Source organism: Rhopalosiphum padi, chromosome 4 (assembly GCF_020882245.1).
Source record: "Rhopalosiphum padi isolate XX-2018 chromosome 4, ASM2088224v1, whole genome shotgun sequence".
Lineage (NCBI taxonomy): Eukaryota > Metazoa > Arthropoda > Insecta > Hemiptera > Aphididae > Rhopalosiphum > Rhopalosiphum padi.
In genome coordinates this window covers 39,848,876-39,862,952 of record NC_083600.1, presented here as the reverse complement: position 1 = coordinate 39,862,952, position 14,077 = coordinate 39,848,876, and the positions used below count along the sequence as shown (strand labels likewise).

Sequence of the window (14,077 nt, the reverse complement as noted above, 5' to 3'; positions counted from 1 at the left end):
CTAAATATATTTATCAAGGGAAATTTGAAATTCAAATTCAAGTGCATATTTTATGCAAACATACATTCACCGTTGTTTGAATTAAGAATTTATAAGATGTTTTTTAAATATGTCTTTATTAAACGAAATATATTTATAATGCATTACAAGCAATTGCATATTGCTTACGTTATGTGACTATAATTTCTTATTGACTGATATGAGTACGTCATGACCTTATTGTATTCAATAAGTAGATTTATTTTAATGCTTATTGATGTATTACAATAATTTAAAATAGTATAAAGGGCGATACACTAAGAATAATTCAACCCCGTTTTTTCTTTAATATTTCTAATTTTTAAAATTATTAAGTACCTATACCACTTAAGGTCCATATTTTCAAATACTTAAACTTGTTAAAAATGTATTGACAAGTGTTTTACGGGACGCAATTGTAAATTTTAAAGCTTTTCAACCGATAATTAAAATATATATCAATATATTTTTAGACAAGGAAAGAACTAACAAATGTAAATAAAAAAATATAAATTGAAGCCGTGGGTTGAAGTCTGAATGCACGTAGTACCTTAACTACCGATTCATTGTTTTTCACAAATGCGTCTAACACAAATACGCGGTAATTGACACTTTCCTCTGCCATAGGGATAATTAAATAGCATTTTCTAATAGATCAAATGAGCTTATCTAGATCTTTCTACTCACATTTAACGTTGAGAAAAACCCGTCAAATTTTGTCCCTTTTCCCGTGGCCCACCTTATATATAAAACATTTTAATTGTGCTGTAATGCTTGATAGGTATCTAAAAAAATAACTATGGCTTAAATTGTATCAAACCTGTTTTATTGTTATTCCCAAACAAATCTTATAACTTATAATGACGGTGAATAAAAATATAAAATTAATAAACGATAAATATAACTATACCTGATGTAATATATAATCATTAATCACTATAATGTTTATCGTAATATGTTTTATAATATATTGTATTTTTTAATATTGTCTGCCTACTTCAGTTTGTAATCAAGCAGCTATTAAAATATATATATATATATATTATATTATATAATATTTTAGCTATATGATTTTAATCAAGGAATAGTAAAACAACAATCAACTCCAATGATGGTTTTGTTTTGAAATTTGAAAAATTTAATTAATTGTTTAAACAAATAAACAACTTTTCTTAGAGTTTTTAAACAAACAAGTATATCGATTAATATCCAGCACTGTTATTAAATTGCAATTACTAATTGTGTTTTAAAGAAAAACATTACATGGTGGAACGGAGATACCTAAAACTTAATACATACTTATTCATACTTAATTCAAGTATGACTACAAAAAAAACGAATCGTCGAAGACACACGCTAATGGCCAATGATTTTAATTCTCACTCATATATTATATGATATTTTACCTATGTCTAATGCAATTTAACGAATTCGTATGCCATCTATTTCATAAAAACCACGCAACGTCATAAACGGTCGGAGTAACTATATTTTTTACAATATTTTAGCCTCGTATTAATTTATAGCGTAATCGTATAAAAAGCGTCAAAAACAATAATACGTATATTGCACGTCATGTAAATCATGTAAATCGTGGAAAAAAAAAACCACTCGTCAACGATCCGACTAATATATTATACTTAATATGCACAACATCATATTACAAGAGCGCATATAAATTAAACTATATAAACGTCACATTACACCCGTTTACGAGTTCAGCAGTGCGAGGCAGGTGTACGTGCTGCTGGTTACTTTAACAAACGCTATTTGGGGCTATGTTCGCATATTATTCGTATTGTATCTATCTACAATTGTAGTTAGTACGATAATATCAAGTAGGTATATACACGTCCGGTCGTTTTGAGTGCGAATGTGCGATGTGTGCGATTGTTAATTAAATTTTGGGGTTGATGACACTCTCTTTACAGAAATGTGCGGACTTTAACGGTTCGTGCGTAACGAGAAACGGCAAACGAACATAACAAATAATATTATTATTATTATTACTACGACTCACGGGCAACGAGAACATCGCGATGCGCTCGTAAAAGTGTGTGCCCAAGAGAAGATTTTCAATACTAAGTTTACGAGCCTATGTCATAATCGTCTCGAACCGTTCCAGCACGTAAATATTATTGCTTTTCGATCGTCTTTATTAATACATGTGATCAAACATTTATAACAGGCACGTATCTAGAAATTTCAAAGGGGTGGGGGGTGTAATTCAAAATTAACTGACAAAATTATAAACATAAAATTAATAATAAATTTACGTATACTTTATTGTACAAATGCATTACAAGTGAATAGATAATGATTTATGAGAAAAAATTTAAATATAACTATTATTAAAATAAAAAAATATATCAATCTATGAGTATACCACGGCTGAGGGATGGTCTTACTACACTTGTAACACCCCCTCCCTGGCTACGTGCCTGATTTATAATTCGATGCATTGTGGTTATTATTCACTACATCACATAATTGTATATTACAATATCGCGTTGATTGGAAAACAAAACTCAAAGAGCTCATCATGGTCTACCACCGTTCAGTCACTCGCGAACTGATAATTGAAAAACGATTTGACAATGTCAGACACCTGATGTATTATCGCCACGTGTTGTTTTGAGTTGATATATTTAAAAAAAATAATCGACGTGTATGTCTGAAGAGATGAGATCGCAAGTATACTCTGTCGTCTTACCTAATACATTTAAGGACCTACCACTCTAAACAAAAGACGGAATTCATGCGAATTTTGAGTGTCAAAAATAATGCTGCTAACGTAATAATGTATGCGTTATATTTATATAAATGTATCGTTGGAAATCGCACTAATGGTTTACGACAAGGGAAAAGATTTACATTTCATATAGAATAATACGATTTATTATATAATATTCACTCAAACAAAAACTATATTGTGCTCAGAAATTCAACTGTCATGCAGAGATTTGCATTCGTAAAAAAAAAGAAAGTTAAATCGAACGATAATAAGACGTAGGTATGTCACGTCAGTGGTGTATGCCGTGTTTGAGTAAGATGTCATCGTGTATATACATCCGAGTGCGATCAAGAAATGAATGAGCCCCAATGAGGGGTGGAGTTTTAAAAGAAAATAAGTAGGGCGGTGAAATATCGTAAATGAAAAAAAGCATGCAGGCATCCGTATCTCAAGAACGTCACGCGACCTAACCTCCCAACCGTCACACCCGCACATCCGTCGGATAAGTTATATCTTTCTTTTTATTTTATTTATTAAAAATAAAAGCTTCGACTTTTAGCTCACAATGGTACGATATCGTAATATGATTGTATTTTGGTATCGACGCCAATGGATTTAAAAAAAAAACATCCGGAGAATGTCTGTCACCCTTATTCCCGGACCGTGTGGACTTTTTATATTTTTTGAACGTGGTCGGATCGCTCTAGTTTTATATCTTGTTATCGCGGTTCTCAGACTCTGGCTGGTGGCCTCGCCACGCTACTATAACATACTATCATCGTGTTATATAATTATTATAAAATATTTAACGAGAACGACGCAAATGCATAATATGCACGCGTTCGCATACATCGTTCAAGGTACATGTGAAACGATTGGTGGATATCATCGTAACAATGCGGGTACAGATCGAGTGGAATTTATGCGGAACCCATCGAAATACGGTTTAGTGTACCGGAACCGCGGTGATAAATGGTAACTCGATCGCACATAATATTACACAGCATATACATGTATAGTATCGTAACTTTTACAATGAACACAACGCGAACACAAAGTATGTATACGTTTTAAATTCAATCGCATTGGGTATTATAAGGTATATATTATTGTATTGTTACCGAAAGAATAATTTCGAAATAGTACATAATATAATTTATTATGGATCCTGAATAATACGAGTATAATGTTTATATCTATGTATGCACCTATGTGGGTATACGACTATACACGCATATGTATATAATATGTATTCGGATGGGTCGGACAGCGCCGCAGCCGAGGTTTCCATTTCGTTAAAAGGGTGTACTATTTTTATTGAAATTCACTTCCGCGCGGATTTCGCCTTTGCATCCGCTCGCGCACCTACAATAATAATAAATATGTTTAGGTATATGATTATATATATATGCACGAGTATATCGGCGTGATGTAGTAGTTGCATAGACATATATCTGTACTAACTGTGATGTTCACACTCAATTAAAGATGAATAAAAACGTATAAACGTCACGAATTGCACCAACTGACGAGTTGAATAATATTAAAAATCAAGTCATCGATTGCACCGAGTAATTGTCGTGTTATGCTCGTGTATATATATAGTGTGTATTATAGAATGACATAACTCGGGGGCGCGTTTTTAATAACGCCAACAATTGCGACCACCGACGAAATATTTTTCATTGAATTATGCTGGAAATACTTACTGCGGTAACTACCGATAAAAAATATCGTGTATACATATACTCGAAAAAATACTTACGAAAATAAAATTTCGAGTCGGCAATCGAACTAAAAACTATCGCTCCCTTGATCGAGCGATTTGCTCAATATATTTCAAGCAGACTACGGTAAAGACTATGTATGCCTATTGGATGCGTACTTTATCTCGGATTTCCGAGTCGTTTAACTGATGTGTCTGAAATTCGTTGCACAACCTTCGCTTATTCTTGATATAGATTTACACTGCATGTTGACGATAACGCGCCGTGGACACACATAATTTGTATTTTCTATATTATCGTTCCTTTGCAATATCTATATATCTGTGCGTAAAGGTAATTGTACGAAATTAGCGGTAATAACGTGAAGGGCTAACTACAGTTATACACACATACGTGCATGATATTATAATAAAACAAAATTCGCGTTTTAACCGTGTGTTGAGTAATTGTTTTATCTGTTATTTAATCCACCTTATATGATTATTATGCATTATCCTTATATTATACATAGGTAAAAGAAGAACAGGCCTTTTTTATGTGACGAAACTATTTAACTTTTTTCCAATCATTTTTCACAGAGTTGTTTTAAATACTTCTACGAGTAAATCACTAGTATTAATTTCAATTTCATTTTATTTGACATTTCAGTTATAACTTATAAATATCATAAATTAATTATAAAAACTTTTATATATTATATGCTTGGCTTTAAATAGTTTAATTATAATAAAAAAAACAATTTATACACGAATCGATTATTTAACACACGAGCGAAGCCGAACAATTCAGTTAGTGTTATTATATAATTAATGTTCAAACATAGTTTTTATTTGCTACGTGATCGAGGTTTGAGAAATGATGAATTTTTAAAGTTTGTGTAATGATTTTTGCGCATTAGTATCACATTTGAAATATACAGCATCTATAGCGTAAATAAAATTAATGTTTGTTATATTGTTAATACAACTAATTTATACGTATAACTAAATAAAATACACGAATATAAATAATAGTAATAATTATTATTACTATTTTTTCACGAATTGTGTTATATAATAATATTTTAAAACAATATTATCTATAGTATACTAAAATAAAAATAAAGAATAGTAAACATGTCATTATACGACTATACGAGGAATAGAATAACACCAGCAACTAGACACACACTCTCGGCACGCCCTAAAAGACACAGACATATGCACGCCAGTATCAAAATTCTCATCAGAAAGTGTACTAACGATGTCACTGAGTGTGTCATCAGTATAATTCTATTATAATAAAGAAATTAAATCGACTCGGAAATAAAATGCGCACTTGCTGGCGGCATCCCTAATAATCAAGAGAGAGAGTGAGAGGCTCGTCTAGTTTAGTCGTCAGTTTATTGTAAGCACATATTTATAATGTCTCTTTTATATAAAAACTTAATTTAATTAGTAGACACACAACGCCCATCATCACAAGTTTTCTGTCTAAACATTGTTTAGACATCAAGGCATACGATCGTAACTCGTAAGTTAAACTGTTCTGTATTATTCTTGACACAACTTAGTTCCCAAGTTCATTACAACATATTATAATAATATGTCGGATTATTATCCCTACACATATTTATACATATTATTACAGTTTATAGTATTAAAGTATGTATTAAGGCAAAATGTATAAGCATTAATTTTTTTTTCTAAATCGTATTTTAAAGTAAGCTAAATTTTCAATCTTATCAAAGTTCAGAAATTTTCAATACCTCTTATTATAGTCAATAGGTATCAATATATATTATAATATCTTGTAAAATATTTTCTTTTCAAATTTTTTTTAACCTTTTTTTTTATTTAAAAAATTAAAACGCAGACATTCGATTTGTGTAATTCATCAATCCCAAATTGAATTTACTATACAATACTCACGATGAAAACATTTAATGATTAATATTTCTTACAACTCCAGCAGCTAAAATAACAATAGTTTAAAAAAAAATTAAAATACTATAAAATAATTCATTCTCAATATTTTTTTCAATCTAACTAATACTGTTGCTTGATTGGAGATAACGTGTGTGCAATAGTAGTACAATTTTGAAAACAACTATGGGTTCTGCATCTTTGATATAGAAGACTTTTAGAGGTATTTGACTCGCTGATAATAATAGAAGAAATGTAATTTCCATTAACCTAATTTTTGATAAAATATTCTTTTCAAAATAAATTAGATATACTGTACACAACTTGGAACTATATTTGATATAAAAAAATATCATAAGATATATAAAAAAATAAATAAATAGATAGTTACATGTATGGCAATCCGAATAAGTAACGATAAAGTCCTTTGAACAAGTAAATAATATACCAAACATAAAACTGTATAGTTATATATAATACCATTATTCGATAAAATTGAATTACATTAAAATGTGACTATGGTCTATGTAGGTCTTTAGGGATACTCAAGGAGTTACTAATACACATATGTATACATAACCTTTACAGTTAAACATGTATTTTATTTATATGATCTTGTTTTTATTCAGTATTTACGAAAAACGTACTTGAGTTAAAAATATTAGGTTATTCACTTTAAATAAAATATTGCTAAGTAGTAATGATATCTATTAAAACACGGATTATTGTACTACCGTCTGTACTTTGTACATGAATATATACGTCAAGTTAAATGTTATATTCTAATTAATACTACGTGGCTAATTTCAATAAATTAAAATGGTTAAAGATAAGTGTCAATGTGTCATTTGAAGGATGATTGTAGCTGTGAAGGTATTTATTTAAATTTATACAGCGTCACTTTCAGGAAGAATTTAATAAGAACGAGCATGTTTCAATGGTAACCACCATGGATTAATTTGTCAATAGAATTAAATTTTTTCGACTTATATTAAAATATTCTGTGCCAGATCACTAAGTTATGTTTTATTCTTGATGTTAAATTATAATATATTTTATTCATAATATTATATTTATTGAAACTGTGTGTATTCTACTTCGAATATGATTCAATTACAGTATATTATATAAAAATAGTTGTTAACTTGTATATTAAAAAAAAAAAGTCAACAAATTTTAATTAAAAAAATAAAATAAATGATGTATCTCAAACACGTATTCGGAATATTAACACTTCAAACTGGCACAATTTTATTGAGTTCAGCATTCATCGTGAGGAATCAATTTTCAAGAAATTATAACTACTTCAATAATGGCTACAATTTAATGTTTTCAGACGCTGGCCATATGTGTTTTATTAGTGAACATGTTGGCAGTCGACACAGAAGCGCCACGTACGAAATATTATTATTATTATTATTTTTATTTTATATAAATATATGGGTATATATTTGCAAATTTGTTTTACCTATATGTATAAATAAATTTATTGATGTTGATGATAATGAATTAAATATAGTGATTTCTATCTTTAGTATTTTTTTAATATTATAGTAGCCTGGATTACTATGTTCCTGTTTGTTAGTTATATGATCGTGATTTGGTTAATATCTTTTAATGGCGCTTACAAAGTAAAAGTTTAAATATTTTCAATTATTTATAGAAATGTAATAAATACACTGCAATCTATAGGAATCACAGTACGCGATTTCCACAGCAACTGTCTTGTGGACAATTTATATAATAATATGGCTAAAATTGGTAATTTTTTCGTTTATCGATTCACAGTTAAGTAAAACATTTTTAGTTATCGTTGAAATTTGACTATACTAAAAATATTGTTTATTTTTAAAGGTCAATTTGTCTTGAGAATAGATGTCCAGAAGTACTATGGTTGTTAAGCAATCCGTGGCATGAAAAACCGAGAGAATGTAATAAGATTTTTCAAAATTTTTCGAAAAACAAGACACGATCTCTATATGAAAAAACTAACAAACCTCAAATGTATGACGATAGGGTAAAAAGTGAGACGAAAAGCGAAAGAAAGCAAGTTGCAACTACGGCTAGCATTTTGAATTATGCAACACTACCATTTTCGATGTTTGAAAAATATGAAAATCGGTCTGATATCGAAAGCAATGAAGTAAAATTAGTGCTTAAAAAATGTATTGAAACGCCTACAGTACAAAATAACCAAGGATGTATGCATGTATCAATATTAATTTTATTACTATATTTACGTGAGTAAAGATTCTTAAAGCCGTATTCTTAAATTTATAAAATAGAAAAAAATAACATATTTTAATTTTACAGTATTAATATTATTTTCTTGGATGATTCTAATAAGTTATCGAGAAGAAATCATTATCCAGGCAAATCTCAATAACTAATAATACATGATTGAATTTTGTTCAAATTATAATAAATTATTTATTTAAATATTTTGTTTAAATAATTTTTTGTGTTGACATTTTGTATAATATTTTATTCATTATTGTGTTCTTGCTTAAATTGTGTTGTAATAAATGAAATAAAATAAATTATCGATATTCTTATGAGGATCGATGTTTGTAATCCTTTGTGAATTGTGATTATTTTAATGTAAAAAGAGACCTATGATATGTTACCTAATTTATATTTTGCATATTGTAGTTGAATATCGTATTGAATACACTAAAACGAGTGATGCAGCTGAGTAAAATTAATACAATAAAGTTTATTGAATAAACTTACTCTTATTACGTTCTTATTACATTTAAACACAATCATTTTGGCTGTAAATTATATTTTATTTAGAGTTTAGTAAATTTCTTATGCATTAATATTCACAACGATCTAACTCATATGGATGATTTACTAAATAATGTAAAAAATTATATTAGTTACGTACGTGTCCCGCAGCTAGAGTTATCAATATTATTATCGGAGTTCTTCAATTAATTGTATTTGTGCAATGCGATTTTTTGATATAATGTCAGTCGAAATTTCTATCATAACATCGAATGTCACGTTTGGCTTATGCGATGTGTACTCAGAATACTCAGTAGGTACCTATTATAGGTAGGTATCTACAAAAAGTGTTTTATATTTCATGGCCATGTTTACGTATTACAAGACAGGACTGTATTTTATCTATGTTCTTTGATCAATTTAATGAATATATTTATTATAATATATAGTTATATAGGGTTACCAGTCATCAGATGATTAAAGAACATTTTATTTATTTCTACCTATTATAGTTTTACATTTTATAATATAACAAAAGTAACAGAAGTTGGTTACTTCCAAACCATTGGCCGTGTAGAAGCGAGAGTTCATAAGTATAGTATTAAATTAATAATAATAAGTTACAATAGAATACACTTGTGAAAAATGCGTTGACAATAAATAATAAAAATGTTATAAATTAAGATAATAATTTTGGTTTTGTACATTTTAATTTATATAATATCTAGAATGTATGTTATGTCATACGCATTTGTACGCTATATGTAAGGATTCGTCCACGAGTAAATAGTAAATAATAATAATATTATTTTAAATAATTGATATGTGATATTTCACAAAAAGAGAAATTAAAAGAGAATTTAAAAAGAAAAAATGTATTATATTCTGTAAAAATCGTTTAATAACTCTTTGGTAAATTATCACGTCATTATTTTTATTTAAACATAAGTAAACCTTGAAGAACATTGGATATCCAATAAGTTTTTAAATTACATTAATTAATAAGAATTAAAACATATTATTTATTAATTTATATTGAGTCAAATAAAATTCATAAACAGTAATACCGTGTCTCTTTAAATTACAAAATATTTTTGTCAAATTGTTAATGGTGTAATTTTCTAAAGAAATTTAAAAAACAAACAGTATATTATAAATCTACAGTTAATTTATTACAATATATAATATATTTTCACCTATTTATTCATTAACAGTCTGACAAATAGTTTAAAGTTAATATTAATATTTCAAAACGTTAGTACAGAATTTTAAAACTCAATAATTTATATCACTAATATTAACTTTTATAAATTATCACTTATACATAATTAATTTGAGTAGATACCATTAAATAACGTATGAAATACTGCTAAAGAACGGCAAAGAAAATTTAGACCTATATTGTTTAACTCGAATTGTGCATCATTTACGAAGAACAATTTTAATTAAATGCTCATCTACTTCGCTGCAAAAACAAATAATATTATGTAACATAACAAATCTCTTAAGTTATTTTGAAAACAGTTGGAATAAGTTCTGGTTTCATTTAAACTTTTAAAGTTCTCATGTCTTTAAAACAATTCTCTGTGAATGGGGTATTGTCCAGAAAATAATTTTTAATTATATTAAATATAAGAACAACGATAGTTTTTTATAAGTTTATAACAAAGACATTTTAAAAAAAAATTGCTCAAACAACATTGTTAGTTGAAAACTTACCTGATTGCTTGGAACGACAATATTATTGTGTTTGTATTTATTAATACATTTAATACATAATTTAAATATAGAATTTCTAATATATGCATTACGTTTATTCTTAATTTAGAGATCAACATTATTGAGTATTAATCACTTATAAATACATTAATATATATTTTAAATGTTAACCGTCTATATTTTTTTTATCTAAATCGCTTCAAAAAATTACCTATATATTATAATCATATTATTTTTTATTTAAAATGTTATTATTTGCCCATTAACATAATTCATATAAACGACGAAAATGAACTAATACAATTATACGAAATATTTGACTTTACGAAGTTGAAAATTAAAAAATACAGAGTTCTAGCGTAATGGCTTCGAGAATAGCCTTCTTATTTAATTATTGCGTGTGGATGTTAAATGAAAAATTTAGGAATTTCTATCGAATATTTATATTATGTGTTCATATTCCACGAATTCCAGTTATTCTTTGTGATATATATTTTAAAACTTATTTTATGGTATGTAGGTAATATATATATATAATTTTTATAAGTAATACAATTTCATAGACCACTGTATACTGGAAATATTAAATTATATGACATATATTTTAAATGCATTAAATTGTCTCTTGAACGTCTTATACTCTGTTACAACTTATTTTTGACAAAACCAGATAATTAGGTATATATAAAATATATAGTATATCAAATATATATGTCACTGACTTGCTTTATTTGTAACGTAACACCTAATCAGTATAAAATTAATTTATCATGTTTTAAAGCACACTATAGTAGATTGTAGATTACATATACAGACGAGTACATGATGAATATGCAAATTTTGAACACAAACAAGAAAAAACAATAAAAACGAATACCTTAAATACAATTATATTTTAAATTTTAAATACGAGTATATTTAACCAGCAATATCTTCAGTCCTCGTAGTTTGACGTCTTCGGATCGACTTCCGGATCGAAAAATTTTCTTTTGGCATTGGTTACACTGTATATTTAAAATTAATGTTAACTAATAATTTTTAGTTGACTTGCTTATCGCACAGGAAATTTCTTTTATAATTTAAAGTCGACGACATTGAATATATAATTACACAAAAATTTAAATTAAGTACAGTTATTCTAATAAATTATTTGTGAATTTTTACCAATACATAATATATATTATATTATAAGCGAAGTAGAAAAGGTTTATAATGAAATTTTTATTACAAATATTGAAATATCCAATGTATAGAAACGATCACAAATGGTATTAATACTTTTATGCGATGATCAGTTTAACAAAATGCACATAAAAACGAAAGTACTAAAGTATTATATTATCACTATGCAACTGTAAGTCTATAACACGTATAATATATTTTGATGATAACATATTATCACTCGTAGACGTAGTAAATGAAATCATAAATTTAAGTGTAAAATTTTCATTTTACTATTTAATATTTATATTATTTTTTTAAGCCTTGGTTGTAATAAATTTAAATAAATTTATAATTTAAAATGATTTTGATCTTTTTGTAAATTAACACAAAAAGAGTCAAGAGTCAACATATTTATTTAAAAAAAACTCTAATATAATATAAATAAATATTTGGGAATAAATTCAAGTTTTCAAAGTTATTCGTTTTGAATTAAAATAAAAAATCATAAATAATTTAGACGATACATTTTGCGTAAAAGTCCCTTTTTTAAGTATTATTTTGAAGTTAAGCAGAATTTTTATTTTTAAAAAACTAGTTCAAGTACCAACTAGATTCGCTTTGCCACGTGAGAATTCCAAATCAAGCATCTTTACTGTTCCAAAATTAAAGGCGACCGCAGAAATGTACGCATTAAAAAAAAAACACTCATCATTGTAAAACGACTAAAACTAATACATTTTTGATCCTCTCCGAATATTTAAAACAGATTGCTTTAAACAAACATTTATATTAAGGTTTTGGATGATTTCCAAAATTAATATCTTTAAAACTAAATAAATTTATATAAAAAGCTATAGTGTTACAGCTGTTTGTTTAATAAAGACAACATAATTTTGTGTAAAGGACGCAACAATTTGAGACGATCGTTTAAATGTTTTAGTTTAGTTTGAAGAAGACGTGTGTCCCGATTTTCAATATTGTTCATAACTTTTTTGGATTTGGCGCATGGGCGTGTAACTTCAGATTTATTAAGCCTGTTATATTGTTAGTCGGAAACATACTTTAAAAGAGCAAACTTTGCACTAACTGATTTTTCTTCATTTTATTTTTCTAAAATATGAGTCACAGTGGAAAAGCTTAATTTAAAAATACCAATAAAATTTAATTTATCGTTGGTTATCAACATTAAAATAAGACAAGTAAATTGCATAGTTCATAAAGTGTGTGGGTATGATATTATGATATATTTGGACGAACATCAGTAAGTTTGAGAATATATTTACACCATTAATATACGGTGTACCACAAATGCATAGCCTGCTCAGTTATTTAGATGAGAAATAAGTTGAAGGTGGTAAAACATTTTAACTGAAATTAAGACATTTTATTTTCAAACTAATAAGCCACAAAAAATTCCTTCGAGTTTAAAAAAATAAAATAATTGTGAGAAACTAAAAAAAAAATGCTACAGATATAAAACCCGTTGTAGTATTTTCGAAAATATTGTACAATGCCGTCGATTATTTCATAAGTTCATAAGATATAAATGCATTTTGATTGAATCCTACATACAAGTGAATATAAGGTATTGTGCGTAAATCATAATATTACAATAGAAATTTGGGTATGACGGGCCATATTCAGCGATAATATCGTTTGAAACACTTTACTATCGTGAGTCAAATTGATTGATCAGCGTTAGAAGTGATGGTTTTAGATTCTGAACGAGGCAAGGAATATATTTGAATATTTTGGTTATCGATGATATTACGTTTATTTTTTTTTTTTATGTCCATGATAATAATTTTGGGGGTATAAAGAATAATACGATCTCTTCATTATTATTCTGTTTTCGGTGACAAATCAAATGAACAGAGATCATTTTTTATTTTTTTATATTTTTTATACTGTCGCATTTTTATGTACAATTTTTTTTTTTTAGATATTTAAAGTTATTATTTGAATATAGATTTTTTACCTATTTTTCTTTTTATAAACGTTTAGATTTGCAACTACGTTTTATTCAGAATTATTTTTTATTGTATATCAATTATTTAAAAATAATAAATCATTTTTAATTA

The 14,077-nt window shown here is 27.2% G+C and overlaps 2 protein-coding genes across 6 annotated transcripts in view; both read left to right on the top strand.

Annotated features, from left to right (window-relative positions):
- The window catches only part of LOC132929954 (neuropeptide CCHamide-1 receptor-like), a 142,986-nt gene that overhangs the window by 54,951 nt on the left and 73,958 nt on the right, over positions 1–14,077 (top strand). The gene's annotated exons all lie outside the window — the stretch shown is intronic.
- Positions 7,581–8,773, top strand: LOC132930929 (uncharacterized). Its single transcript, XM_060997049.1, has 6 exons — positions 7,581–7,655; positions 7,720–7,777; positions 7,938–8,014; positions 8,076–8,170; positions 8,238–8,623; positions 8,697–8,773. The coding sequence occupies exons 1-6, from the start codon at positions 7,581–7,583 to the stop codon at positions 8,771–8,773; spliced, it is 768 nt and encodes a 255-aa protein (XP_060853032.1).